Raw genomic sequence first — 27,410 nt, forward strand, 5'->3', positions numbered from 1 at the left:
TGCTCTTGTCACATTATGTTTCACGGTACTATTTCAATACCTAGAGTAGCATGTCATACAGTGTGAAAAATGAGTTTTTACTCCCTTGCAGTATCAGTTCTCTTTCTTCAGTAATGTGATCCAAAGCATTTTTGAAAGAAATAATGATTCTTGCAGTTTTCATTGGACTATAGATTAAGTCCGAAACGTTTATTTTCTTTCTTTAAAGAAAGAATATAAAACATTAGAAACTTAAACATAATCCATATCGAATACTTTCCACATGCAAGATGGCTTTCTAAATGGGGAGAATCTGTTTTAATAGCCATTTGCTATACACTTGTTTTCACTACATCTGTTGTTCAAGGTCATCCTTATTGGCAATATCTAGTGTCATAGTAGAGCATTTCATGCCAGTCAATCAATAGTGCAGACTTAACTTGCAAGAGCATACAAGTCAACAGCAAATAAATAAATAAATAAACAAATAAGTAAATAGAATTAAATATAAAATACATCAGGCTTATTACTTTTGAGAGACAACTTAGCAGGACAGAACAACTAAACACATTTTCATAAGGATGCAACCTTCCTCTTGGACAGAAAACCAGCATGCAATCATTTTGCAGGGAGTCAAATACTACTTCAAAACGCATAAATGACTTTTGTTGAGATGCGGACAGAAGAATTTCTACATGTATAGGAAAAGTTTCTTGACATCTCCAGCTGATTACCTTTAATTTTGTATTGTGCACTACTTGCTGTGTAACAGATGAGATATTACCTACAATTTTATACTTGAATTGGGAGTGTACAGCCATCCTTCATGCCTATTCTAGAACACATGAAGAGAATATACATATATTACAGATTTGGAAACATAACCCTTGCATGTTTGATCATTCCATGAATCAAGGTGGTAATGGCAGGGAAGGTGACATGACAGATCTAAAAACAGGCATGGCAACACAGCTGTGTAATTTGTCAGTTAGGTTTTATAGCACAGAGATTCTGAGAATTGTGTGACTTCATTACAATTCAGTAGTCTTTACGTAAACAGAAACAGAAATATCTCCTGAGAAAAGTTGGTAAGAAATGAGAAAAATCCTTACCCTGCAAGTCTGGATTCATTTTAAGTGAGCAGATGGCATTAAACATTCTATAATGAAACAAATCAAAGTGCAAAATTACATAATTGAGGCATATTGAGCCATTCCAATAAAACCTTACAATGAATGTATTTCATAGATGAAATTAAACAGAATTATATAAAACAACAAAGTAGATATGGCATCAGGTGTGGAAAAAAACCAGAAATCTGGCGACCTCTGCTCAAGATAAAGTAGGGGCAACTTTACTAACTGCAAAATTACACAAAGGAGAAAAGTGTTCCCAAAGCAGTTGAAGAACAGGAAATGGGATCTTTGACTATTCAGGAGTCCAGTGTTTACATACAGGATTACCACATAGTCCATACTGTATAATTTCATGATAGCTAAAAGTATACCTTTACACCACATTGCTCTCTCAAGATCCAGTGATTGCAATTGCTTGTGATTCTATGTTCTAAAATTTTCAAACCAAAGCATTCATCTAAGCTGACAGTATTCCTTTTTTGACCTCAGAATGAAGCGAAAAAGGAAGCTTAAGCATGAATCTATTCCTAACACATCCCTGAATGCAAAAGTAGTTGCGTCACTGATAATAACAGAAACAAATTTTCCTGTCAGACCTTGTCTTTAACACTTTAAACTACATTATATTTTTAAACATAAAAATATAAATTTGAATATAGTACAGAAACTGTCTGTCAGCTAGAATCACACTTGAAAAATGCTAGATGTAACAGGACTAAGTTACTGAAGATACTAAAGGCTATGTGTGTGTATATATATATATACGTATGCGTATATATATACATATATATATAAGGATTACAGTAGAAAAGAAATGGAAACTCAGTAGAAATAAAAATTCAATAATTGAAAAGTGGTCATGACACAACAACATAATGTCAGATGTGCTATGCTCATTTATGAAAGACATTATTAACATATATAGTCTTTATTTTAGAATACAAAACTCTACATATAGGCCAGCTCTTGACTGCAGTAGGACTGTTCGACTGAAATGAGTCCGACCTACTCCACTGTTAGCATATCTACCTCGTGATAAATACAATATGAAGGAAAAAGATCATCCATCCACTAAAACATCACAACTGAATTAATAATGGTCACGGATAACTATTTCAGCCAGTGTTTTTGGATGTATTTGCCCTTTACTGATAGTTACGATCAATCCCATAAACCAAAAAAGAATTATTAGTTACAAATGTACAGGAAAAAACCGTTATAATTATAAATTCAAATCCCATTAACTCAACTACTGTTAAGTGCAGAATGAGAATAGCCTTACTCTGGCACCCTACTGTAAAGTGCAAGAAAAGCAACATCCTTAACTATCTATATGTTTTGTATGCCTATACAGGTTCTTAGAATATGTTCTTTAGCAAATAAAATGCATTTTTAAACACACTGCACAATTAAGTTAAAATACAGAGAAAGACAAATCATGTCAAGTAAGGCAGAAATCTCTCAACAGATCTATTGACTTGATTGCCTTCCTTCTTTTGAAATCAGTCAGACAATGTATGAACAACATTTTAAATATGCATAAAATAGACTACAATTACCTCTGTTTCCTTAAAAGCATGAAAACATTCCATGTTGTGCTCAAAGGCTAAAATTACTGTCTCCTTGTAAATAGAGTAACAGCGCTTACCTTTATCTCAGCTAGCTGCTAAAAGCCCATAGGTCAGAAAACACCTTCAGAGAAGTCCAGTAGTTTTGTAGCACTTAAAAGTTGACTTCAAGACATAGTTCTAAAGGTTTTGCTTTTAGATGAATGCTGTTCTCAACAAATGCCTAGCAACAGCCCAGATCAAAGCATCAGGTAATTGTCTAAGCAGTCAAAACAGAAAACACTAATTAATTAGTAATAAATATCTTAAATAATTCAAGGTAAAACTTCTTTGATCTTTCTTTCAAAGCCAATTTTTCTTATCACTGGAGTGCAATATTTTTCAACTGAGGGGCCTTTGCGAAGAGTCTCCCAGTTGCTGAGAAACAGTGTTGCTATAGAGAGGAAAAAAAAGGTGGAAGCTGAAACAGTAAGGCAGAAAGAGGACTGTAACAGTTGGTGCAACAACACAAAGGGAAAAAGTAGTAAGCCCTAGTCTTAACATCCTAGAATAAGGAACATTTTAATTACACAGAAAGCTTACACACACTTCAGCAAACCCAAATACAGAGAATATATATAACATTTTTTAGATACATCCATTAATCTGAAGGTCCATTTTCAAATACATCTCAATGTAGAAAGCATTTCTCAATACAGAATTCATCAAAGCTATGAATGTCCTGCATACACAGCCCCAGCAGTAACCTCTGAGAAAACATGCACAAGAAATTAATTACTACTCAAAGAAAACCCACATTTGTCAATATATGACTAAGTCTAACATGATACAATCAACTTTGAATATATTATCATATTTTACCTGTCCTATTATTTTTATTCTTTCATGCAGCCCCAAGAAAAAGCCAAGAAACTTCAGTTTCAATTCTGTTTCCCTGAGTAAAGAACTGAATATCCTTGAAGGCCACTAATTAATTACTACAAAGTAGTTCATAACAACTGATTAGAGTAATTTAGGATATAAGAGACATCAAAGACATTTGTTTTCTCATTCTGCTCTAAAACACGGAGGTGAAATTCTTTGTGGTTCTCAGGCAGTAACTCAGAAGCCCAGTAAGTCTGCTTAGAAACAAAACCTTTCTGCAATATATTTCTCATTAACAGCTTTGCATTGTTTGTGCTTGAAATGCACAGTTTGAACTATTATCTCCACAGAAAGAAGAAAAGAATTCAAATATTACAAAGACTACAAGATCATATTCCATATAGAAAAACATAAATTTAAATACATTTTACAGAAGTTCCTGTCTTAGAATAAGAAACAAATCAAGTGCAGTTTGTAAAAACTACTGGTAGCATCCTTGTCTCCTACAGTCTCCCAGGACACCTGCCTCCATATCCTCCTAGAAACTCAATCAATTTTCTATGCATACAGTTCTAGAAACTATTTCTCTGGAGACCATTTCCAGATGAAATTAATGATTCTTAGCCCCTTACTTCAAGACTCCCTACACCTCCTGCCTCCACAACTTCCATGTGAACCTCGACTTGAAGAAACTTGTACCAATGAAAACTTGCTTCTCCCATAAATAATTTGTGTAAGAAACTGCACTCTCATTTCCATCTCCCCTGTGAAATCCAGGTTTCCCAAGCTTCTCTTTCTTCGAACTCCTCATTCACTAGCTGGCAAATAACACCAACTCCTCTTTATTTCCTCAAGTAAGTTGAAGGCTATCCCTCCTAAGAGTTTGAAGCTCTACTTGAACAGAAAAAAATGTGTTGTTCCAATTGCATGAGTTCCATTTAGAGAATAGGAAACCTTTTATTTTGCATTGTGCAATCACTGTTCATTTATCACAGTCCCCATCTTTTAAAATACTGAAGACATGAAAATGGAAGCACTTCCTCAACTACGTGGTTTAGAGAAGGACCTAATTAATTGTATGTCTGACTTGGAATGCATGAGCAGTCCTCATGGTACTAATGAAAGAAAATAATAGAGATAAAAATGATCATGTCACCAAAAAGATGCATGCAGTTAAACTGTTGTGTTTAAAATCAGACTGGCCTAAGTATAAACATTCTCACATCAGAGCTGTTTATCATAACCTACAACCACCAGAAGAGGCAGGAATTTGGAGTTACGAAAGCACTACTCTACGAAAACTTTGCTGAAAGTCATCCTAATATGAGCATTCCAGACATTAAAGGGTTTTTTATTAAATAGTTCATTCATCTGAAGAAATTGGGCATAAATTAAATTCTAGACTCATTAAAGTGAGTGCATGTTTTGCTTTGGTCTCCAGATTAAGACTTGTATTTACACTGCTCTTGAGATATTTTCCACCTACTGATTTCCAAGATTTGGAAGAAGACAATGCAATAAAAGCAATGACAACACTTAGTGTTTCTTTGTAGTTTACTTTTTTTAGTAGTTTACTGTTTTTTTAGTAGTTTACTCTTTTTAGCAATAGAAACATTGTTTTAGCATGAGAATTTTCACCATTTTCTTCTGAAGACAACTCTTGCTAAACCGAGTCAGTAGGAGAAGTTTCCATCTCTGTAAAAACAAAAAACAAAAGCATTACAAAGCAGTACAAAAGTTGATTTCCAAAAATAATTAAGCAAGCAGGGAGATAGGCAGAGCACTTAGATCATTTTTCAATACTGTTGCCCTTGATGCTAATGTCAGAAAAGAAACTCAGAACTAAAACATTAGTTGCCAGCAGTGGTTCACTGCTCAGTATTTAAAACTGTTACAGGAACAGGGCTGCTCTAGAAAAGGAGTCTTACAGAAGTAGACAGCAGAGAGAGGAGGACACTCCTATCTAACTGGGAATCTGTCTGGGTTAATCGAAATTACAACTAGAGTTATCATTAAATTCTGCATTTATCAGCAAAATCATCTTGTGTCTCTAGTCCTTTTCTGAGAAACAAGCATGGATAACAGAAAGGCTGATGTGCTCACTAAAGGCTCTGCATCAGCCTCCAAATAGCTGTCCCGTTATTTAGCCTGTCCCTTAATGCATTCAATCACTGGTAGATAACACGTGGTAAGTGCAGGTACTAAAGTATTGGAAAGAATTCTAAAGGAAAAAAGGGGAGGACAAAAAAAAAAAACCACAACAAAACAACAACAAACCTAGCCAGGAAAGGGGGCAGTGGGATTTGGATGTAGAAAGAAATGGCTGTAAGTGGGAGAGCCTGGGAAAACGTATGGACTTGGGAACCTGATTATAAAGACAGTACAAGTTACACTGAAATGAAAAATAGTCCAAACTAAGCAAGATAGAAATACATAACGACAATAAGCACAGAAACATCTTCGTTACACAAGAGGACAAAAGGCACAAGTGGGATATCAAAGGTAGAACAGATAGGAAAAAGAAAGAAATGTAAAAAAGCAATAAAAAATAGTGTGGTCTGTTCCTATTTTGATTAATGACTACTCTTTCCTTTACACATTCTTAAGAGGACTGACAATTGAAATCCAGATCAAAAGACATAGGAGAAATTATTCCCATAATTCTGCATGGGAAAAGTAGACTGGATTTAAGGGAGCTTTGCCATAGCTGTATCATACAGTTTGCAGACTTCCCACATGCTACTAATATTACCAATGAATAGTTGAAACTTGTTGTATCATTGTGTACTGTAAAATTAATTAATGATTAAATTGGTATCTTATTAGTAAGCAAAGCAAAATGGGTAAATAATTTAAAATGTAGTGATCTTGAAAAGAACTTTCATCTAACGTAATTGGAAGAAGTGACAGATGTGAGTGCTTCTTCCTGAGATTGCCTTCTTTGTAGCATTAAGGGAGCTCTTTTTTTAAGTCTGCTTTCTTTGAGTATCTCAACCTTTTCTTAGTCTGGCAAGCTTATAGATTGCAGACATTAAATGAATTATAATAAGGAGAAAAATGAGAACTTTGAGCTCCAATTTACTTTTTTTTTTTTTTTTTTTTTTTCTCTGTTAGAAATTCAAGTTTATTCATGGAGAGTAAAGAGTAGTAAAGAATTGCTTCAAAAACCTTTACTGGGGTATATGCTGAAAGTGCTTTTCTTATAACAGTTACATGGTTTAAAAGGATACCCTATTTAATAATAATCTAAAACAAAATATATTCACTTTATGTTGGAAAAAATCTAGTACTTTTATGCTATATTTATTATTCGTACTCAGTTTTTATATTCATTATCTGTGAATGCCATGGAATAAATTTATAAAAATAAGGCATCTTCTGTGCAGCCTTCCAGCAGCGTGTTCAGCATATATCACATAAGCACTTGCTATTTATGTTCCTCCCTGAATAATTTTATATTCATTTTAAAAGAAAGGGACATAAAATAAGAATCTATTACTTAAATTCTCACTTAAAACTTGTTGTTATCTCTTATGGGGTAAAAAGCCCACCTTGACTCATTTCTTCTCTAGTAGTGATTTTCTCAGCTCTGTAAGGATGCATTTCGTTTATTTCCCTTAGTCCAATGCGCTTTTCCTGAATGAAGAAAACAATTTAAATGCCACCAACTCGTGGATCACTCAAGTTCCTCACACAAAATTAAAATATGTTCAAATGAAGATAATAGGCAAATATAAACTACTATGACTGAAGATGACAAATATTTTATTGATGGTGGATGTGAAATTTGGGACCTTTTCATACTTCAATATTTAACCAAATTAAATTATTTCTGTCTCACTAAATGACAAATAACTATTGATGAAATTATTGCTTGCTGATTTCGTATTTAATGAAAAATCTCTTTTTATAGTAAGGTCTGCCCTTCATTCATAGAGAGTCTCAGCCATAAGCTTCCCAAAAGACATGTTTCTTGGCACAGAACAACTCTGAATAAAACACAAAATTAAGATCAACACCGCAGCATGTAAAAGCTTTAAAGGGAACATTTCAGTTTGCACAAAGCCTGCAGAACATTAGAGGGCAGATTTTATATTTCCGCATGTAAACTTATTTTACTGTCGCCTTTTTGGGGAACAGGACAACATTCCATTCATCTCAATACATAAATACTACCTTATCTTTTTTAATACTCAGTTTTACATACATGAGCTCACGTGTACAGTTTGCGTATGCCTAACATCTGCAGTAAGGGGTCGTAGTACTCCAAGTTATACTGCAACGTACCCATAGGTGGCAGAACGGGCATACCATCAGATGCACAAAATCATTACCTGTACCAGATCGTAGGATAATCGTTCCAGAACTTCCTGTGTTTTTTCATTAATTTCTAATTCCGTCACAACTTCCCAGGTACCATTCTGGGACCTCACAGGCATAGAGAAGACAATCCCTTCAGGAATGCCAAACTGACCTGCAGAAGAAGGAAAAATTACCCAAACGCATTATTTATGATTATAAATCACATTTTCAGCAGTGACAAGATTAAGCTCTGCAAATTTGCAGAAGTCTGTAACTGTGCAAAATCTCGATGACAGCACAATTCACAGACTAAAGGGCTTCCCTTTGACTGTAATTCTGAATTCTAGTTTGATGGACACATAACAATTCTACATTTTAAAAAGTGGAAAATTTAAATCTTTTCTTTCATACAAGGTTTAAATGGCTGTTGTGTAATACTCCATTTATTGGTCCACATATCTTCACAAGAAGAACATGTTTTATACACCTTTGGCTCTAACAATTGCGAAGATTTCATGAGCAAACCACATGTAAGAAAAAAATCACTTAAAAGACTAAGTGACAATCTGCAACAAGATGGTATTAACCTAAGTGACACCTTTAAGAAATGGATATCAAATCATGAACTCAAGATAGCATAACTGCAAAGATTTGCAGGCTCTTATAGTGAAAAAAATTCTCAATCTCCAATGATACTATGATTAAATTTAAAAAAAAAAACAAAAAACAAAGAGTAAAAGTATCACATTACAGAAATTGGGGAAGGCTACAAGGAAGTTATTGTGGAAAATGTAAAGCAAAAGTAGACTTACCTTTGCTAAATATTCCCATAGAAACAATCTCTCCAGGAGGAGAACCATGAAACCAGTATCTTAGTGCAGTGGCTACTGCATGAGCAGGTAACATTCCTGCACAATGGCAGACACGGGAACTTAATGAACTCTGTGCAGACATAAATTCTGAATCGATCCATTTGCTGACAACAAAAAAGGGGGGTGGGGGGATGAAGCCCTGAGATGACTGTAGGTAGAGTAGCTTTCTAGAGGACAATGGAACTAGAATCAAGTGAAGATAACAGTTATAATTTATTCAGACTTTGCTGAAGGCAAAGCACTTGAAGGCAGAAAATAAGGTCTAATAAAAAATGGCTGAAGAGGTGACAACAAGCATCATTTGTCTGTGAAAGGTCATTTACTCAAGTGATGACCTCTATTATTAATTATATTTGTTACTGTCTTACATAAGAATCCAGCCATACACCAAAATCCCTGCTAGGCACAATACCAGTAAAGAACAAAAGAAATATCTGCTACCCAGTAAACTCTGGAAGGCTTACACTAGAGTGGGAGCTCTGCACATCCAGGCCTGAGTACTTATAACATCAGCTGCCCTCTGGCTCCACACATCTTTTCTCTGCTATTTCTCTAGAAGATATTTAGATGCCATGTATCGTTTTAACACAAATTAACAAATCTTCTTAGAGGAAATTGACAATACCGGTTCCCTTGGGGTATAGATTCAATGAAATTCAGGTACAAGATGAAGATACAGGTTTAGTGTCGTTTCAAAGTCTTTTCATGCATATCAGACATCTAATTCACTATCTGGCTTTTCATTGCTTCTTAAAGCCTGCTATGTAGGAATATACTGTTCCATACAAAGTTGGCAGAGGAATCAGACCTACGTATAGTAGCAGGAACTACTCAACTTCTTTAGCAAACTTAGTACTTCAGCTCAAGCTTTCCTTTATGTACAGTGCTAATCAAACACAAATCTTGAAAACAGTCATATTTCTTGATGTGCATTAGAAAGTTCAGATAAGTACAGATGTAGAGAAGTTATTTAGTTTTACTTTAAAAATAAATAAATAAAAAAAAATCTGTCCTGTACTTACCTATCGTAAATCACATTCAACAAAGGACGTGAAAAATTATCTGGGCCCCAAATAGCACTGTCACATCTGTGAAGCTTTGCATGTGACAAATCAATGTAGGTACAGCCAGTAATGTTGCCCCAAACAATCACATCTTTAACCCCTGCAGCAGAAGAAGATACATGGATTAACAAAGAGAAGGACACATTTTTTCACAGTATAAGTTGAATTCTGGAAGTCCTCTTGAAAATGAAGTATTTTTCATTTCAGTTTTCCATCTTAAATAGCAAACATATTTTCATCTGAAAAACGCATCAGAGTTCTCCATAACATTATATGAAACCTCATCATAATCTATAATGGAACTTTAATTAATATCATGTCATTACATATAATAGACAAAACCCAGTACATATTTATCTGTTAGAAAACAAAGCAGATCATACTATAAACTTACAACAACCTTCCATTTAAAGTTCTGTACAAGCGAATACAGACTGTTTAAAAGAAATCTATAACAAATATTTCAAAAATGTTAGAACTTTGGTACAAAAAATAATTCTTAAACTGTTGACAGACAATTCTGCCTACTAACTTATTTTCTATATTATAAGGCTCCCAAATACCACTGTCACTGACAACCAGCTCCTACCACTGTAGTACTTGAGAGAATCTTGATGCTCAGCAGACTGTTGGAACACAGCCCTGCTGTGCTGTCTAGAACTCTTGTGAATACGACCAAGTTATGGCAACTAATCTGAGAAAGAAAACCAATTAACCCAGAAATAATGCTATAACACAATTTCCCTTCACTCTTTTTAATTTTCATGCTTATTCACAGCTAGTTTGTGTCTCTCCAAAATAACATGCTGCTGACTGCAAATGCAATTGTAATTTCTAGATCACAGAATCACAGAATTACCCGGGTTGGAAGGGACCTCAAGGATCATGTAGTTCCAACCCCCCTGCCTAGCAGGGCCACCAAACATACACCTTTACTAGATCAGGTTGCCCAGGGCCCTGTCCAGCCTGGTCTTGAACACCTCCAAGGGCGGGGCATCCACAACCTCACTGGGCAGCCTGTTCCAGGACCTAACCACCCTTCTAGTAAAGAACTTTCCCCTAACATCCAACCTAAATCTTCCCTCCTTCAACTTAAAACCATTTCCCCTAGTCCTGCTATTATCAGCCCTTTCGAAGAGTTCACTCCCCTCCTGGGAGTAAGTTCCCTTCAGGTACTGAAAGGCTGCAATGAGGTCACCCCGTAACCTTCTCTTCTCCAGGCTGAACAAACCCAACTCCCTCAGCCTGTCCTCATAGGGGAGGTGCTCCAGCCCCCTGATCATCTTTGTGGCCCTCCTCTGGACCCTTTCCAAAATCTCCATATCTTTTTTGTACTGAGGGCTCCACACCTGGACACAGTACTCCAGATGGGGCCTCACAAGCTCAGTCCTGCTTAGTATATTTTCAACGCAGTACAGATACAAGAATAGACAGGCAATGTATGAGAGTTAGCAAGAAAACTGATTTTTATGGGATCAGGCAGAGATTCAAACATCAGTAAGGAAAGAGAATGGTAGCACCTGCTAGTCACACCCTGGCATTCTGTACAGCTGTGCAATTCAGCGGGTGCACTGCTGTGCTTGCATTTTTGCACAGACATCAACTGTACTGTTCTATGAAATACATGCTCTCAAAGATGCCTAGCCACTGAATACCCCAAATGCTCTCAGAACACACAAATACTTGCCTGCTGGGTTCATATTCTGCTTCCTGGCCACCATGGCTTTAGCTGCACTTTCCCAGGATGTTGCAACAGCAATGACATTTTCAGGCTTAATGGATGGGCCATATGTGATAATCATCATCGCCTTAAGGTTTACAAATGTTTTTCCCGTTGAAATTATTCTGACTCCACTCTTGGCATTATTCTCGATCAGGGGAGCATACACTTTACAGATCTCACACACTGTTATAATGCAGTTCTCAAGGGTTTGGGTGTCTCTTTTTGGAAGGATATCATCAAGAACAATGATAACATCAGCTTGAATAAAAGCTTTATCCAACTCAGTGTGCTCTGAAATACCACGGAGGAGTGGGAATGCCATGTCTTCAACCTCCATTACAATATCAGAAAGACACTCCTTAAACTGGACAGTATCAAGCAAATGGATACTGATTTCTGTGGTCATTCCAAACACATCACCACTTGCCAGCAGAGGGATAAGCTGACAGCAGATTGGAGCTGATGCACTGATTAAAAAGAAAGGATATAGATAAATTATAGTTAACCACTGTACACTGCTTGTGCAGAAGCATTACATCAATAAACACGAAGATCCTGCCTTTGCATTTGATTATGTCTAAAAAGATAACCAGCTTGGATCCTTTATTGCTCTCCCAGTTTAATGTGTGAAAAATAAAAAAGTTGGAATATTCTTCCATTTGAAGTTTTTTCATCCTATACATTTCAAGCAATGTTGTCATCTAAAAGTGTCAATTAAGAACCATCATTTTGAAGGTTTTTTTAATTTGTTTCTTTGCTTTATGTATTTTTGATGGGAGTAGGGGAAATACATACATTTCTATAGCTAAAACTGCAAAAGACTATTGAAATATTTCCAAAAATATTTAATGTAAAATAGTTGCATTACAGCTTATTTTGTAAATACTTGCTTTTCCACAAGGTGATGTGGGGGGCTCACTGACACCTGTTCACATCAGCCACTTACACTGGAACAAAATGCAATGAAACTAGAAATAGTTTTCAATTCATACACTGAATGCTCATGGTGAGGGATGAGAGTCCTAATTCAGATCAGCAGATTACATGGATTCACGTATAACTTCAGCTGGTTATACCTCATGTGATAAGGAAAATTGTATTCTTCTGAAACAGAGTGAAAATCGTACTCTTTTCTACTCTAACCTGGTGATCCAGATCTGCAAAGGGTTGATAAGACTTCTCAACTCTTCCTGCTCTTTTTCAGACTCCACGTATGTTTGTAGGTTCTCCTTGGCGATGTCCAAAATTTCCTCAGTTGGTATCGTTGAGGTGATGCCATAATAGCGCTAAGAACAAAAGCAGATGTTCTCTAATAAAATGACAGCTCAAACACAGCAAGGGAACACTGGAAAGGATAGCTTTTACACTTGAAGGAGGAATAAGAACCAGCAATGCTATAAGGAGATGTAAATGATGGGTTTACAGTATTAAGAATTTCTCGCTACCTGAGCATGTTCCAGAAATTCATTAAGTCCTCCCAGAAGCAGACCCTTGCCTCCACGGTCCAGCAGTTCTCTCCAAATGATTGGAGACCATTTGTGCTCCCATCCATTCCTTTTACAAACATCCTGAAGCCACTGCTAATGCAAACACCACCCCAGATAGTTTTAATATTTGTTCGCATGTTAACATTTATATGTTACAGTTATACACATTTTTTCCTCTCAGTACATAATTACAAAGTGTTTAAAACTTATCCATATACCAGCGTTCCAAAAAAAAAAAAAAAAAAACCAAACCAAAAAACAAACCAACAACAACAAAAAACCCAAAGGCAGACTGACAAAAAGTTACACTGACATACTATAATATTCCAGCAACATAGCAAAAGGTCTAAGCAATTTCCACTTGGCTTTACTGCTGTAATTTGCTCTGTTCTCCTAGTGATATTGAACACAGAAATGCTGCAATCTACAAGGAATCCTGGAATTCCTTAAGAATGTAAGTAGATAAGAAGCAGGTATGCTCTGTGGGAGGTAAGTAGGCTGCAGAGGTTAACTGCTACTCACTGGGGTGTCAAGCAAAGTATAATGGGTAAAAACAATCACAGTGCTGTCCATCTTGTTAAGTAATACTGCATTTTTTCCCCCATTTTTTTAAAAAGTGTCCACACAATATGCAGCAATATGTAAAACTGTCTTCAAGTAGAATGAACAAATGGGCATACAGCAAAGTACTCCGAGACACCTGTCCATACTGTAAACAAATACATGAGATTCAATTTTATGCTCCTATTGTAATGCAAAGCCCTTGAATGCCAGAAATGCTTGTGATGGCAGTGGAAGCATATAGAGAACATGCCAAAAATTACTGAGCAGCAGGCTGAATAACTACATACGCTCAGTAAGAAATGATGAACTTCAGCTTCCTATCAACTAAACATATATGGCTCTCATTTTATGCCCATATCATGTGGTAAGACTGACAAGAAGAGCAGAATCACAACGTTCAAGCTCTCCCTCAGGCTGGCACTTGCAGCCAAATAATCACAGAATCACAGAATGACCCGGGTTGGAAGGGACCTCAAGGATCATGTAGTTCCAAAGGCTCTGCCGTACCTGTGTTTGCCTACCCAGCTGCTAATACATGACAGTGAGATCCACTAGAGGCGAGTGCTGGGCCCTCCACCTGGACCAGTGCTCCTTACCTCCCACTCGTCGGGGTGCCGAACCACCTTGTGCACGCTGAATGCCGGCAGGTTGGCCTGCAGGTAGTCGGCCAGCAGCTCGGCCCTGGCATACTGCGGGCAGCCCGCCCTACCTGCGGGAGCACAACAGCATGGCTAGAGCTCTGTAATGCCAGCTGATACTAACAAGTTAATGCTTTTTGAATCGTTCCAGACTCACACAGAGCCTGCGTGACCAGTATCACATGAGTTAGAAAGCATAGGGGCAAGTAAATTAACCAGCAAAGAAAGGGTAATTCCAGAGGCCAAATGAGCCTCAGTTCAGCACGAGTATTTCAACCAACACCGAAGTGTTACTGCACCGCACCAGTGAAGGGCAGCACAACAGGGAGAGAAGCTTCCCGATGGAGTAAAGGTGACTGAGAGCTGTCTCGAAAGCGGCTGCGGCGGGGTGACGGGCAGACAGCGAGCTCAAGGGAGAGCGAAGGGGCGAAAGGCGGCAGAGCCAGCGGGGAGAAGCGCCCGCCGCAGCCCCGCACAGCCCCGCACAGCCCCTAAGTCTCTTCTCACCCGCCAGCACCAGCTTGGCCATGCCCGCGCTGCGCCCAACGCTCCGTTTGCCGTTGCGCGGCAACACGCCGAGGCCGTTTGTCCCTCGCCTCTCGCCGTAGCTCTCGCGAGGCTCGCCGAGAACGTGCGCGCGGAGGGCGGCGGGGTGTCATGGCGGCTGGGTGTCATGGCGCCGTCCCGAGCCAGGTAACTGCTGCTCCATAGCAGTATAACTTAAGAGCCTGTATCAGCTCCACTTGACTTACATCAGTGACTTTACGTTCTTTTTCCAGGCCGTTTTCCTGGATTTGCTCAGATCCCTGATCCTGAGTTAGCATTTCACACCGATGTGCAAGCCGCTGGCACAGATGAATAATAAGATGGGTTACCTGTTGAGTGCCGTCAGGTACTTGTGTAGGCGCAGCCCCGTGCCCAGACCATTGGCTGCTACAAACAGGAGTGCTGTATGGAGCGGCAGGCACTGGGATTGCCTGCAGAACGTCAACTGCAGGAAGTCGTTCCTAAATACTTTTCCCTCTCCACGTGGATCACCTCTTCGATTTCTGTCTCAAAAGGCAGATGTTTTCAGTGCAGGTGATGAAGTACAGCAGGAAAAGAGTAGAGAGGCTGTGGTGAGCAGGCAGGCTCCACAAAGCTCCTTGGAACTGGAGAAGTTGGAGGGCGATGTGCAGAACTTCAGAGCGAAGACGGTGCTGGATCAAAATGAACAGTTCTTTAACAGACTCGATCAGTGTGCGTGTCCTAGCGATGTACTGGACTTGGCCTCAGAGTCTGCTGTCTCCTCTAAGCAGTTCACAAACTGTATAACTACCATTTGGAAGCTCCTGAGAAACATGTCAGAAGACCAGAGGCGCTACGAGAAGCAGCTCATCTTTGAGAACCCGGCCTTTGTCAGGCTTTGTCAGCAGCTGCTGCGGGACTCCAGAAGGATGACACGGGGTGACCTGGTGTTCAGTCTGCACGCTGTGGTGAACCTCGGTGTTCCTCAGAACACTCTCTTGGTCCAGACTTTGTTGAGGGTGTGCCAGGTAAGCATCAAAATCCCTCATGGATGTTTGGGCTGAAACACCAGGGTTAGTTTTGGGAGGGTGTACAACATCAGGGAGGTTTGGGTTACATCTTCGCTTCAGCCTGATGTTCAGAGGAAACAGGGCTCCCTTAGTCTGTATGCATATTTAGTTTCCTTCAATTTTTAAAACCACTGCCTAATTTCACATGTGTAACCGAGAGAAGTCTGAAAAATTGTTACCCTTTCCTAACTGTGGAGATCAGTGGAGGCTTAATCACACAAACTGACTTCTGATGGGAAGACAGGATGACAGGTACAAACTGAGAGGCTTTCTTTTCAGAAATTGTTACTGATCTGAAGTAACGTAGCACTGTTAAACTCCTTTAACAGGAAAAGCTCAATCAGCTGGATAGCCGCTGTATGTCAGTTTTGGCAACTACGCTAGCTGGGATGGATGAAGACAAGAATGTGAGCGCTCTTCAAGCTGGATTACAGTGAGAAAAATATCTTACACATGTTATTAGTATTTAAATCTTGTTTGAATATGTGTGTCTTAAAAAATCACATAGGGAATGTCTGTGCATAAAAGACGTGCTGTGGTTTTAGGATCTAGATGTTACGTGAGATAAGGGCAGTACAAGACAGTGATTTTTGGCACTGTCTTTTCAGTTCTAAGCAGAAAGGCTGCTGGTAGCATAGGATGTAAGACCACTCTGCAGCACTGCATATTCTGACTGGATCTCCACCACTGTGTTTTGTTTTGGTCAGGTTACCTTACCTGCCTCTGTTTTACCTGTGTGTAAAAAGGAGGTAATAAATCTAGTCTAAATGATGAAGTATTTTGATTTATCACAATGAGAAATACTGGTCAAAAGCCAGGGACTATTTCCTTTTAATTTAGTAAGGAAAAATTAAGATGAAAACAAGTTTTGATTTTGTCTATCTATGACTGCAGCAAAGCTTTCTGGCAAGTGCTTTATCAGAGTAACTTCTTTGATTGTAATGATTTTCTCTAGGCTAATGAGATTAGTACGGTTATCCAATCTGCTGATTTACATGAGTTTCTTTTTACTGAGGCTATCACAAAACTTGCTGTAGTTTAGTCCTTTTGGTCTGAGTCAGGACCTGCTCTGAAGAGGTGGATGTGTTAGTGACACACAAAAAGCATGTTTTCCTGTGAGCTCGGGTACTCAGTTCTTGTAGGTAGAAAGCAGGAGATCCACCTATAGGCTATTCTCCTGTCTGTTTGAGGGAACAGCATCTGTAGCAATGAATTTCACAGCAATACTCTGCCTTAGACAGTGACCCTTTGTACTTCAGTTGTTGAGTAGGTATATTTAAGAGTGTTTCAGAGACAACAGTTATAATACTTCCCTCTGAGCCAGAAAAGGCAGTGCTAGGAAAACAGAACTCCTTCATCATGCACTTCTGTGCTATGCTACCCTTGTGTCTCTGCACTCACGAAACAGCTTGTTCATTTTTTTGCACAAGGTTGCTGTCAGTGTTCATTTCTAAGTTTCCTGGCTGTTATAAAACATGCATTGCATTCTGTAGAGGTGTTAATTCCTCAGTGCTTAACAGCATGCACATTTGCAGTTACCTGTAGTACCAAGGAAAGTGTTTCTGATATTCAGAGTTTGAGGGTCAGCACTTAAGTATCAGGAAGCATTAAAGAAACATATATTTGTACCAGTGTAATGATTTCCAACTGCAACTACTTCATGCATAATTGCTGGCCTTGCAAAAACACGGTGTAAGGGGGCAAAGGAATTAATGCTTTAACTTGGGAATATACTAATGAGGGAAAATGGGGGTATTTACCTGTTTTTGCTGAAATAAGGAAACTGTCTCATGGCCTTGCATTTCTTCCTCAGATTACTAGTAGAGCAGCGACTCCCAAGCATCAGAGATATCTTTATACTGCAAAACTTGATGAAATGTATGGGAAAGAATACTCCAGTCTTTCTGAAAAAGAAATTAGAGGTAAACTTGTCTGGAAGTTCATTTTTGCTTCCACGGAGACTGCTCTTTTGCTTTATTTTATAAATTGTGTATGATTCTTTCCAGGTGCACAAAGGAAATACACAAAGGTTTTGGTGTATCAATCAGGGTCCAGCTATATCTGTAAAAAGAACTTAAGTTGGAAGCTGGAAGAATTACACCATGAAAGGGAACAGATAGCAATGGGAATTGCACAAAAGGAGTAGAGACAGTAAAATAGTTGTTCCCTTGCTTCTGGGTTGGCCACCCAGTATTTCACAAAAGAATGCATAGGCTGTACCCTGATTCCCTTTGCTGACGTGTAGCTGGAAGACTGACATAAAACTGTATTTCTATTGTAGGTGCATTTTGTAATTTACCTGTCGATATGCACACAGTAGGAATATTGTTCTTTTAATATCCAATAAAGCTAGACTCATTTTTTGCTGTCACTTTTATTAGCCTAATCACTGCTTCTATGAATGAAGTCTATTCTGTGATCAGAGATGCTCTTCTATGCCTCAGCGCACATTTATAGCTTGATGTTTGTACTAAAAATATGCTACTTAGTATGGGGTTGGATCGTGTTGAAGGCTTACAGTTTTCAGACACATCCAAACTAGTAATTGCAGTAATCTAAACGTCATGTGTGTTAATTATATTCCTGTTACTTTTTGTTAAGAGTTAGCATAATGTATATATTCACAGCATTAAGAAATAAGTTTTAGTGAGACTTCCTTTATAAACTCCATATGAAGGCAAATTGCTGTGAACTTGCTGAGTGACAGAGATCTAGAACACTTGATCTGCTCTAATTGCATTTTGAGAAATTAAAAGAACTTACTTTATGTTTTTGCTTTTCTGTTGCTCCTTTTTCTTTCTTGTAACTCTGAACAGGTTAAGAAGTTTGGCGAAGTTTTGGTGAAAAGTTTTTCATAATAAAACAGTAGTAGTGTGTGTGGAGAATGAAGGATTTATTAAATTCTAATTCACTTTAGGTGGCAGTTTTGAGAGAGATTGACCACATGACTTACCCGAATGCTCACCATGTGTTTCTGGGTCTTGTTGCAATGAATTATCGTTCCATTCCAATCCTGAATGCCTGCAGTAAAAAGATCCAGGGTAAGAAGAAGCGTTTATTAAATTTCCCTTCCTTGTGCCAAGTTATTCCTCATTATTGTTTCACATCCCTTTCTTGATTTCCTTTTAAACTCAGGAAACATCTTTGTTTTAAAGGATGAGACAGTAATGTAGAGTTATTTCAGTAGTGGCGAGATAGAAAATTACTGATGGATAACGATAACAAATAGTTGATGTAGTCTCTACCCTTTTTAACATTTCCTCGAATTATGCATTTTTTTTCTTTGATTTTCTTCTGTACGCGTTATTTCGGAAAAAGAAGAGGATAGCAATAAAAAGTAGATTGTAGTTAAGCTTTTAAAACAAATCTGAATGGGAAATAGATATTAAAAGATAGATCAGTGGACTGGTGCAGTTTGTTAATAGACTAAATCTCCATTGAGTTTTATATAGTTCTATATAGTTCTTCCCTTGTTAACTGAATTTCATTGTAGCTGTCCTCTTTTCTTCTGCAGTCACTGTCTTTTATGACATGCGTGTCACTCATGGCAGCATATAGTGTAGGAGTTCAGAGAGAGCATTGCTTCTTGGTACTTCATCTTTTTCAACTCAGGCTTTCATTGATTTGTATCATCTGTTCTTTTTGCTTTTATGTTACAGAGAATATTCAGGATGTTCCGTTTTGGCGATTACTTCTTATTCTGGAAGGTTGTCACAGTCTCCAGTACCATAATGCAAAACTGTTTTCAGCAGTAGCAGACTATGTTAATTCCGTTGTCTGTCTTTTGGACAAGAGACAGGTGAGTTTGAGACCAAGTACTTTATAGTAGTAGCAATAAAATAAGCAGTGTATGGTTCATTCTGTTTTACCTTTTTCCATGTATATCTTTGGTCTCTGGAAAAAAATATTTTTATGAAAGTCACTTTGAAATTCTTGCAGTTAATTTTCATAAATGCATTTCTCTTTGTTGACTTGCAGATTAAATTAACAAATAAAAAGGATGCTAAGGTTTTGCTTTCATTATAATTATTTCTTATTGAAAACAAAAGATCCACTTCACTTGACCTTATAAAAATGTGTTTTGTCTTAGATTATCCAATTTCTTTCTGCCTTTGAGACACTTGGCTTTCAGCCCAGTGAACTGATGGGTGTTATTGCTGAGAAAATTACAGAGGACTCTGAATTCCTGGACTTGAAAAGCCTTCTGATTGTTCTTCGAGCATATTCACGACTCAACTACATTCCCAGAGACCAACTTCACTTGTAGGTTTTCATTTGAGAATGTCTGATATTACATAGCTGTCATAGAGCAATATAAGGAAATAAATGGAATGGCAAGTGGTATTTGATTCCACTTGTGATAAAGTCCATAACCTAGACTTATTAATCCATAAGGTAAATTTGCTGTGCTTTTAGTATTTTTTATATTACATAGAAATTCTTTTCTGTAAATGAAAATGGATGTTTCCTTGGAACTAGACTGATGAAGCAACTAAGTCTGTTGATAGGTAGCTGTAGCCTCAAAGATTCTAATGCTAGTGGTGGATTAAAGAACATAGGATTATACAAGAGATAATAATTTCGAAGTCGTACTTTTGAAATTGTTTGAAAACCACAGTTTGTATAGTCTTATTTGTTTATTTAGATACTTTCCTTCTGCTTTTGGGAAAGGTTTTACGAGACTCTTCATAGCTGCTTGAATAAGTACCTACCCCAGATTTCCAACACAGAACTGCTGAAGGCGGTGTATTCACTTTGCATCGTAGGATATCTTCCTCATCGTGCACTCGATCAGCTGCTGAAAAAGGACAACTTTGAAGAACTTGTGTCAGGTCAGGCCTTGCTGTGTCATATTCTTTAAAAGCATAGTGCACCTCCATACATAATTTGTTGTAATTGTGCTGAAGTTCATAATTTAGAAAAGACGAACTCCATTAGCATTAAACCTGACATTTGCAAGAAAAAGCTGACGCAGTAACTGTGATCTAAGTGACACCATATTCTCTAACTATGTACTAGGGCATCACGTTTATTGTCTTGGACTCCATGCTGGTTACAGTTAAATAGTTTGCACACAGATGGATATGAGATTAGTGAAAATTGTAGAAGTGTGTTGAGAGGTAAGGGTTCTATATTCAACAGATGTTCAGGCTCTTGTAAAAAATATGGGAGGTCTTAATGTTTGTAAACCAGCTTTAGTTCCTGGAATATGAACAGACTGTAAAAGACAACAAAATGAAAAATGTTGTGAGGTGATACACTGGATGTAAAACTTTTGTATTCATTTTCAGGTGATCTTTACAAGGAAAGAAGGGAAATGATGCTTCACTGCGTGAGAACATGTATGGAACTTGATAGCCCTTCCTTCGTGAAGCCTGCATTCGTGCCAACTGAGAACTTCTCCTCATTAGTATCTGTTCATCTCAGAAAGGCTCGGGAGGCACTGCTAGAACTTCTGGGAGATGAGAACATGTTTCGGCAAAACGTTCAGCTGCCACACGAGTATCATATTGGTATGATTCCAAATTACTGTCATGTATGCTATTACTTTTTAAAGTAGATTTATAATCACTAAAATAATAAGGTGGTAACAAATCTGCATAAACTACAGGCCAGTAAAAGGTAAAATTTTGAAGACAGTTATTTAAAAAATGATTTCTTTGATTGCTCAATATTATTTTCTAGGTTATTCTGTAAATTTCAGTTTACTAAAACATTACGACTGCTTTTATTTACAAAACTAACTTGGACTTTTTGTTGAGCATCAGCAAGCAGATCTTAACTGCATAGAATTCCAATGTGTACAACTGGTTTTAGGCAATAGACATTGTAGAACTAAAGCTAAATTAAGAGCAAAAAGTCACTACCTTCTGTTCTCTTTTTTCTCCTTTTAGTTCTAGATTATGTTTGAGGTCAGCTTTCATTTATGAAATGAGATACAATCTTTGCAGGATGATCATTTAATAACATTTGGTTTCTTACACATTTTGATTTGTATTTGCTAGCAAACCCAGATTACCAGGTTTTGTGTGATATTTGTACTCATTTTCTTCTCAGACTACAGGACAATCTGAGTAGGTTTGACAGACTCAGATCAAAGTTTCCTTAAGATTGTATTTTCATAAATTTATGTCTGCAAGTTCAAAGAAAAACAAAAACAAAGCACTTTTTTCCTGGAGGTGTGCAAGCTGTAGCTGCTTTTCCCTCCCTGCAACCAATCCGAACAACCAATAAATTGCTCGAGAACAGATATTAGAAGCACAGCAGTGACAGTGTCTGGTAACTTCTTCAAATGGGCTACATGGGTTGCTAATTGCAGATTCTTGCAGCGTTTAACCGTTTGTTGTTTTGTTTTCAGATTTTGAAATCTGGATGGATTCAGACAGAAAAAAAGTGCTTTCAATAAATTCAACAGACAGTCAAGCTGACACAAGTGTTCAAAGGTGCCTTTTTTTTTTTAAACTAGCAAGCTAGTTTTGCTTATTTATTCTATCCAGTTACTATTTCTACTGATTTGCAGAAGCAAAGTAGATAGTTTCTTATTTACACTCAATAACATACAGAAATGGCCACACATTGGTTGAGTTGAGAAAAACAATGCATTCAGCTCACTACCTTCTTCTGACAGAAGCTACTTTCATTTCAGAGAGCAAGTCAGACAATTACACAGGAAGGAATGTCTCAGCCTCCTATAGTAGATACAGATTTTGAAGTACGAATAAAATCATGGGGAAAAAAAAAACATTATGGTATAAAATTCTAAGTACTTCTGTGTCCAGTTGAAAATAAAAAAAATCAGCTCTTCTAAGTCTCCAACATTTGCATCCCAGTGAATATTTTAGCAATGAATTCAGCTGCTGAAATACTATATTGGAAAATAAAACATCTTGTGTGAGAAAAACCTCTTGCTAAATGAAGTGGGACATCCATCATTTCAGTAAGCCTTAACTAGAACTGGGTATCTTACAGTTGTGTTCTGGATCGCTGTACAGCAGTGTATTTTGTGTAATTTGCTTTAGCTAGTGAAAGGTGTAACAAAATCTGTCTGACTCCCAGAGTGCCTCTTTTCTTACCTAAGTAGGTTTAATGGCAAGAAGTAGCTGACCCTTAGTATTAGTAAATGATCAAAACAGGTGCACAAGCTATCCAAATGTAGAATTTAGAGTGAGCTATTTCCTTCTTCTTATAGGTGAAGTAGAAATCTAAGGACTTAATCCTGCTATAGGAGTTTGGGTAAATGTAAACTTTTGTGAAATATGGATAAAGGGATAAAGAAATGTCTTAATATTTAGCCTAACAAAAAGATACCTGTGTATTCTGTGCCATTAAAAGACATCATTGAATAATTGTCTTATGGTTTCGGTTGTAGACTGGCTTTTCTCTTTGTTCCTCCGTCTGCTTTTTGTTTGGGTACAACACACCCCCAAGGGAAACTTGCAATGAAGAAGCGGCATCTAAATAAACTGGGCTATCATGTGATTCTGGTAAGAAGAGTCCTGTTTTCTCTTGTTTTAAGTCATATTATTAGCACAGTGATAAGAACACTTGTTTGGCAGAACAAGCTCTAAAGGGAATTATGAGCTTTCATCAAAGTGCTAATAGCACAGCATATCTACACAGAAGGTGGCTGTGTCATAAAGAACAGAGGAGCTCTGAAAGACAAGCTACCACTTAACACTGGCAGTGAAATAAATATTAACTTGCTCAGGAATTTTAAAAAAAAAAAAAAGCTAACCCCTGAATTGTTCGTATCTAAAATTCCATGCGACTTTGGCTTATTTCTGTGGGTTTTTTAATTGCTGCTTATTGTTCCTTTTTCTTTTTTTCTTTTTAAACATAAATGATTCTTCAAATTAACTTGCAAAATACAGCAAATCTCTGTGGCCTTGCCAGCAGTGAAGGCTTGGTTTGTGGGACAGGGTAGGTTTGCTGCAGGTACTAAAAATAACGTTTCCTTTTGTATTCCCTTGTTCCAGGTCCTGAACAAGAAGTTTCAAGAACTGACAAATGAAGGTGCAGTTGAGTTTTTGAAAGGAAAAATCTATTCTGAAAATGTTTCCCCTTTTTCTGAAGTAAATTTGTGTGATAATAATTAAAGAAAACCAACAATTTTACGTCTCTTTTTCCTGTTTAAATAACAGACTGATTTTAATAGAAGATATAAGCAGTTTTTTTGCCTAACTGCCTATTACTACTGAAGTATTAAAGGTTTAGAAAAGCTTGTAAAGTCAACCACGTCTGCTGTTAGTCCAGGGTTTCTTTAGTGAAACTACTACTTGATTAACCTGAAATATATCCTGCTATCTATCCCTGCTGAAATGCCATAATTTTATAGGCAATTCCCCCTCTCCTGTTCCCCAAGTCAAACTCTCTCCTCATGAGCTACATCAGAGTTTTGAACTCAGAGTTATGAAGCACAGTTGGAACCTGGCTTACAAGTAGGCATTACAGGGATTTTCTCCAACATCCCGCCCACATTATCTTCTGCATTAACCTCTATGAAAAGCTCTATCAAATAACTCAGCCTAAGGGATGTATTTTAAAAAAAAATAATCCAAAATTATATGAAAAATTCCTAAAGAAATCAACTTCACCCAGTTTTCAGAAGTTTGGGACAAAAGTGGTTCCATTCATTGTATGTTTATTCTTTTGAACTTTTTTTGCTCCACTGCTCCTGCAATACATGTTGAGGCTTCCAAGTTGATTTCTTTAGGAATTTTTCATATAACTTCCAGCCTCAGAACACATTTGTCACATCCTTATAAATTGACTCTTGCTCCCTGTTCCCAACAGTCTCCACAGCTTTTTAAACAAACAAAACAAACAAGCAAACCCCCTGCAGCTTGTTCCTTGTATACTGTGATGCACTTTCTCTGCTCTGTTCTGTATTAAAAGAGAACAGCGAGGTGGAATTTATTATGTTGGCATAGGCCTACACATTGAAAACAACTTCAGACCTTTGAACTGACAGAGCAGAGATAACTGATACATCTTTTCTTGATAACACCTACAGGTAAAATACCTCTATTGTGCTGAAGTTACTGGAGTACTTAGCAAGAACACAGGAAAGTCTGAACATGCCTGTATTTGTAAACAACAGGCTGTTTTCTGCCATAACTACAGCCAAATAATCATGAAGGGAAACTGCAATATTTTCTGCAGTGACTGCACGTTACCCGAAGGGGGTACTCTTGCTTCACTTGATAACCTGCAAGAACTACGTTCTTTGTCTTTCTGAAGTAGTATGCACATGTGGAAAAACCATTACAGTGATAAGATGAAGTGAAAAAGAAGACTGCTCAAAAAAAACCTCACTGTGCAACTTCAAGTAGAACATATAGATAAGAGCATGGTGCACATTTATGAAGGAAACAAATATTAGTCTGGCATAGAAAGCTCAGACAGCTGCCTAACATCTCACTCCCTGAAATGCAGCAAGAGCTGTAAAACAGAACTTATACAATTGTAACACTTAACATCTAGTCCAGAGTTAATCTGCTGGACTTGGTGTGAAGTTCATTGAGCTGTTTTTATATTTGTTGCTTGAAGAAAGTATTGTTTATACAAACTCACCTGTAAATCATTTGGAGGGCATTCTGACGTTCTGCGCTGGCCAACTGATCCCAGTGCCTTGGCCAGCACTGGAGGAGGTGAAAAATACTTGTCTGTGCTGGAGTCTTCAGTGGTGCTCAACGCTGTGTTTGAGATAGCATTTGGTGCTGCTCAAAGGGGAGGCCTTGCAAACCAAGCTACCTCAGTGTCAGCTGTGGCTCTCACCTGGACGGGGGAATGGCTCCCTCTGCTTCAGGTTTTAAAGTCAGGTTCTCAGTAACAGGATCATTGCTCCATCTGTTCAGGGACAAAACAGGAGGTAGGAAAGTATTGTTATCTTGGATGCCAGCAGCCTGAACAAAAGCTGCCAAGCCAATGGCATAGCACTTTACACTGAATTAGCTGACCATCTTTACTTTTGCATTTCCAAACACGTTACAGATAGATGGATATTTAAACAATCAGTATGGAAGTATAGCAGTCTACCATAATTATCACTTTGCTTATTAAAATATCTTGCACATGCTACTGTAGTAGTTTTTGTTGTCATCTACACTGGTTCAGAGTTCCAAGCAATATGTAGCTGCTGCCTGCGATTTAAGAGCTGTGGCTTCATTGAGTTATTACTTCTACTTAATAGCTATTCTGCTGCAACATCTTAAACGCACCCAGATTTCTTAGGTGTCCAGTTCACACAGTAAAAAAGATGTGGTTTGTGCAACCAAAAGCATTTAAAACATTCTCCTCTCTCCCCTGAATCATGCCTACTAAAGTCAGCAGGAAAAGATTAACAATATTTTTGCCATAGGTTTTCTTACTGCATTGAATGTTCAGTGTGAAAGTAGCAAAATATCTTCTTTTTAGCTTAAACAGATGTATTTAACTGACCTACCAGTGAAGCCAATGGGATGTGAGCTGCACCCCAGCTTGCCTGCAGACTTGGGGAGGGATGTGTTTCTAACCTTTATTCACACTTGGAACATTTTCCAAGTGCAGTAGCTGGAAAATTTCTTCTGAACCGGGAGGCTTGAATATGGCTTTACTTTATACAGCATGGGAGTGTATCTTATTAACAGATGGAACCCAGATACTTGCCGTGGTGTTTAATTCACTAAAGATATTTCAGGGGTATATCCAATCCATAGCAAGTTCTCAACCCCATTTGAAGTGAAAGTAGATTATTTACTAGGTAAACGAAATTGCTCATGGATGGGAGGATCCTCAGTGAATTGAAGGCTATTTAAAGAAGATAAAGCAATTATGGGACTTAAAGTAATTATGTAGCTATGAGTTAAAGACAGAGTCAGCTGCATGGAGTAACCATTTGACCAGACTCATATACAAAGGCAACATATTTTATTCCTGGCCTGAAAGGCAATCTGAAAAGCAGACCAGACCCACAGAAATATTTCCTTCAGTTTGAGCTTTAAAATACTAAACTTGAATATCTATACTGCTAATCTCAAAGGAAAAGACAATGCCTGTTATGATTCTTGTTATTTTTTTGTGTTCTATTAGACATTTTTTGACTCATAAGTCTTACTTTGTTACAAAATAATAAAATGCAATGCTAAAGCTGGATTTTCTGTTCGTTTGTTTGTTTTTTCCTTAGAATAAGCATAGAGCTGATAGATATTTATAGATAGCATTTGGTGATCATTCACCCCTTCAGTTCTCCTGGTCACTTGAAAAATATTCACACACAAAGGCTAACAAGCCCCAATCACTGGCACATATCAGATAATAAATAAGAAAACATTGTGAAAAGAGTTAACATATGTTAGACAGCAAACTTCTCTGGCCCAAGGATAATATTAACCATTTGGGGATGAGTGAACTCTCTAAAATGAGAGTAAGAAACAGCAGGACAGAAGATGCATGCTACAAGGGTCAAGAAGGTTCCAGTGCAAACAGAAAATAAACTAGTACCATCTGAGTGAAAGTTAAACAGTTTGTGAAGTTACAAAGAATGAGAAATGTGATGATCTGGGAAAAACACAGGCAGCTGAATTTGCAGGCACTTAATGACCTGTATTTCTCTCCTGCTTGGATTTGCTTTTGTCTGAAAACACACAAATCTCAGA

At 37.7% G+C, this 27,410-nt stretch overlaps 2 protein-coding genes and 1 long non-coding RNA gene across 12 annotated transcripts; 2 read left to right on the top strand and 1 right to left on the bottom strand.

Annotated features, from left to right (window-relative positions):
- Window positions 1-5,083: 5,083 nt before the first annotated feature.
- MDH1B (malate dehydrogenase 1B) lies at window positions 5,084-17,626 on the bottom strand. Of its 4 annotated transcripts, none has more exons than XM_085553381.1 (10): window positions 17,535-17,626; window positions 14,156-14,268; window positions 12,954-13,088; window positions 12,652-12,794; window positions 11,473-11,975; window positions 9,744-9,885; window positions 8,662-8,825; window positions 7,882-8,021; window positions 7,099-7,183; window positions 5,084-5,242 (listed from the first exon to the last, which is right to left on the bottom strand). In XM_085553381.1, exons 5-10 carry the CDS (start codon window positions 11,912-11,914, stop codon window positions 5,211-5,213), a joined length of 1,005 nt encoding a protein of 334 aa, XP_085409507.1. In that variant the 5' UTR covers window positions 11,915-11,975; window positions 12,652-12,794; window positions 12,954-13,088; window positions 14,156-14,268; window positions 17,535-17,626; the 3' UTR covers window positions 5,084-5,210. The 4 variants fall into 4 exon arrangements, 3 of the variants coding, with proteins under 3 accessions (XP_085409507.1, XP_085409506.1, XP_085409505.1); XM_085553380.1 differs by lacking the exon at window positions 17,535-17,626 and adding an exon at window positions 14,705-14,806 and having other exon boundaries at window positions 12,954-13,085; XM_085553379.1 differs by lacking the exon at window positions 17,535-17,626 and adding an exon at window positions 14,705-14,806.
- FASTKD2 (FAST kinase domains 2) lies at window positions 14,829-26,904 on the top strand. Of its 7 annotated transcripts, XM_085553373.1 has the most exons (13): window positions 14,829-14,890; window positions 14,977-15,732; window positions 16,104-16,207; window positions 17,588-17,696; window positions 18,692-18,815; window positions 19,434-19,573; window positions 19,865-20,037; window positions 20,446-20,606; window positions 21,066-21,287; window positions 22,133-22,217; window positions 23,144-23,258; window positions 23,751-23,787; window positions 26,200-26,904. In XM_085553373.1, exons 2-13 carry the CDS (start codon window positions 15,031-15,033, stop codon window positions 26,211-26,213), a joined length of 1,986 nt encoding a protein of 661 aa, XP_085409499.1. In that variant the 5' UTR covers window positions 14,829-14,890; window positions 14,977-15,030; the 3' UTR covers window positions 26,214-26,904. The 7 variants fall into 7 exon arrangements, with proteins under 7 accessions (XP_085409499.1, XP_085409500.1, XP_085409503.1 ...); XM_085553374.1 differs by having other exon boundaries at window positions 14,829-15,732; XM_085553377.1 differs by having other exon boundaries at window positions 14,829-15,732; window positions 16,104-16,181.
- On the top strand, window positions 24,333-24,690 carry LOC146760116 (uncharacterized). Its single transcript, XR_014948340.1, has 2 exons — window positions 24,333-24,473; window positions 24,510-24,690. It is a non-coding gene; the product is annotated as an uncharacterized LOC146760116 (long non-coding RNA).
- Window positions 26,905-27,410: the final 506 nt, after the last annotated feature.

The sequence above is a fragment of the Coturnix japonica genome, chromosome 7 (assembly GCF_054131305.1).
Source record: "Coturnix japonica strain WE chromosome 7, WE-NBRP24, whole genome shotgun sequence".
Classification (NCBI taxonomy): domain Eukaryota; kingdom Metazoa; phylum Chordata; class Aves; order Galliformes; family Phasianidae; genus Coturnix; species Coturnix japonica.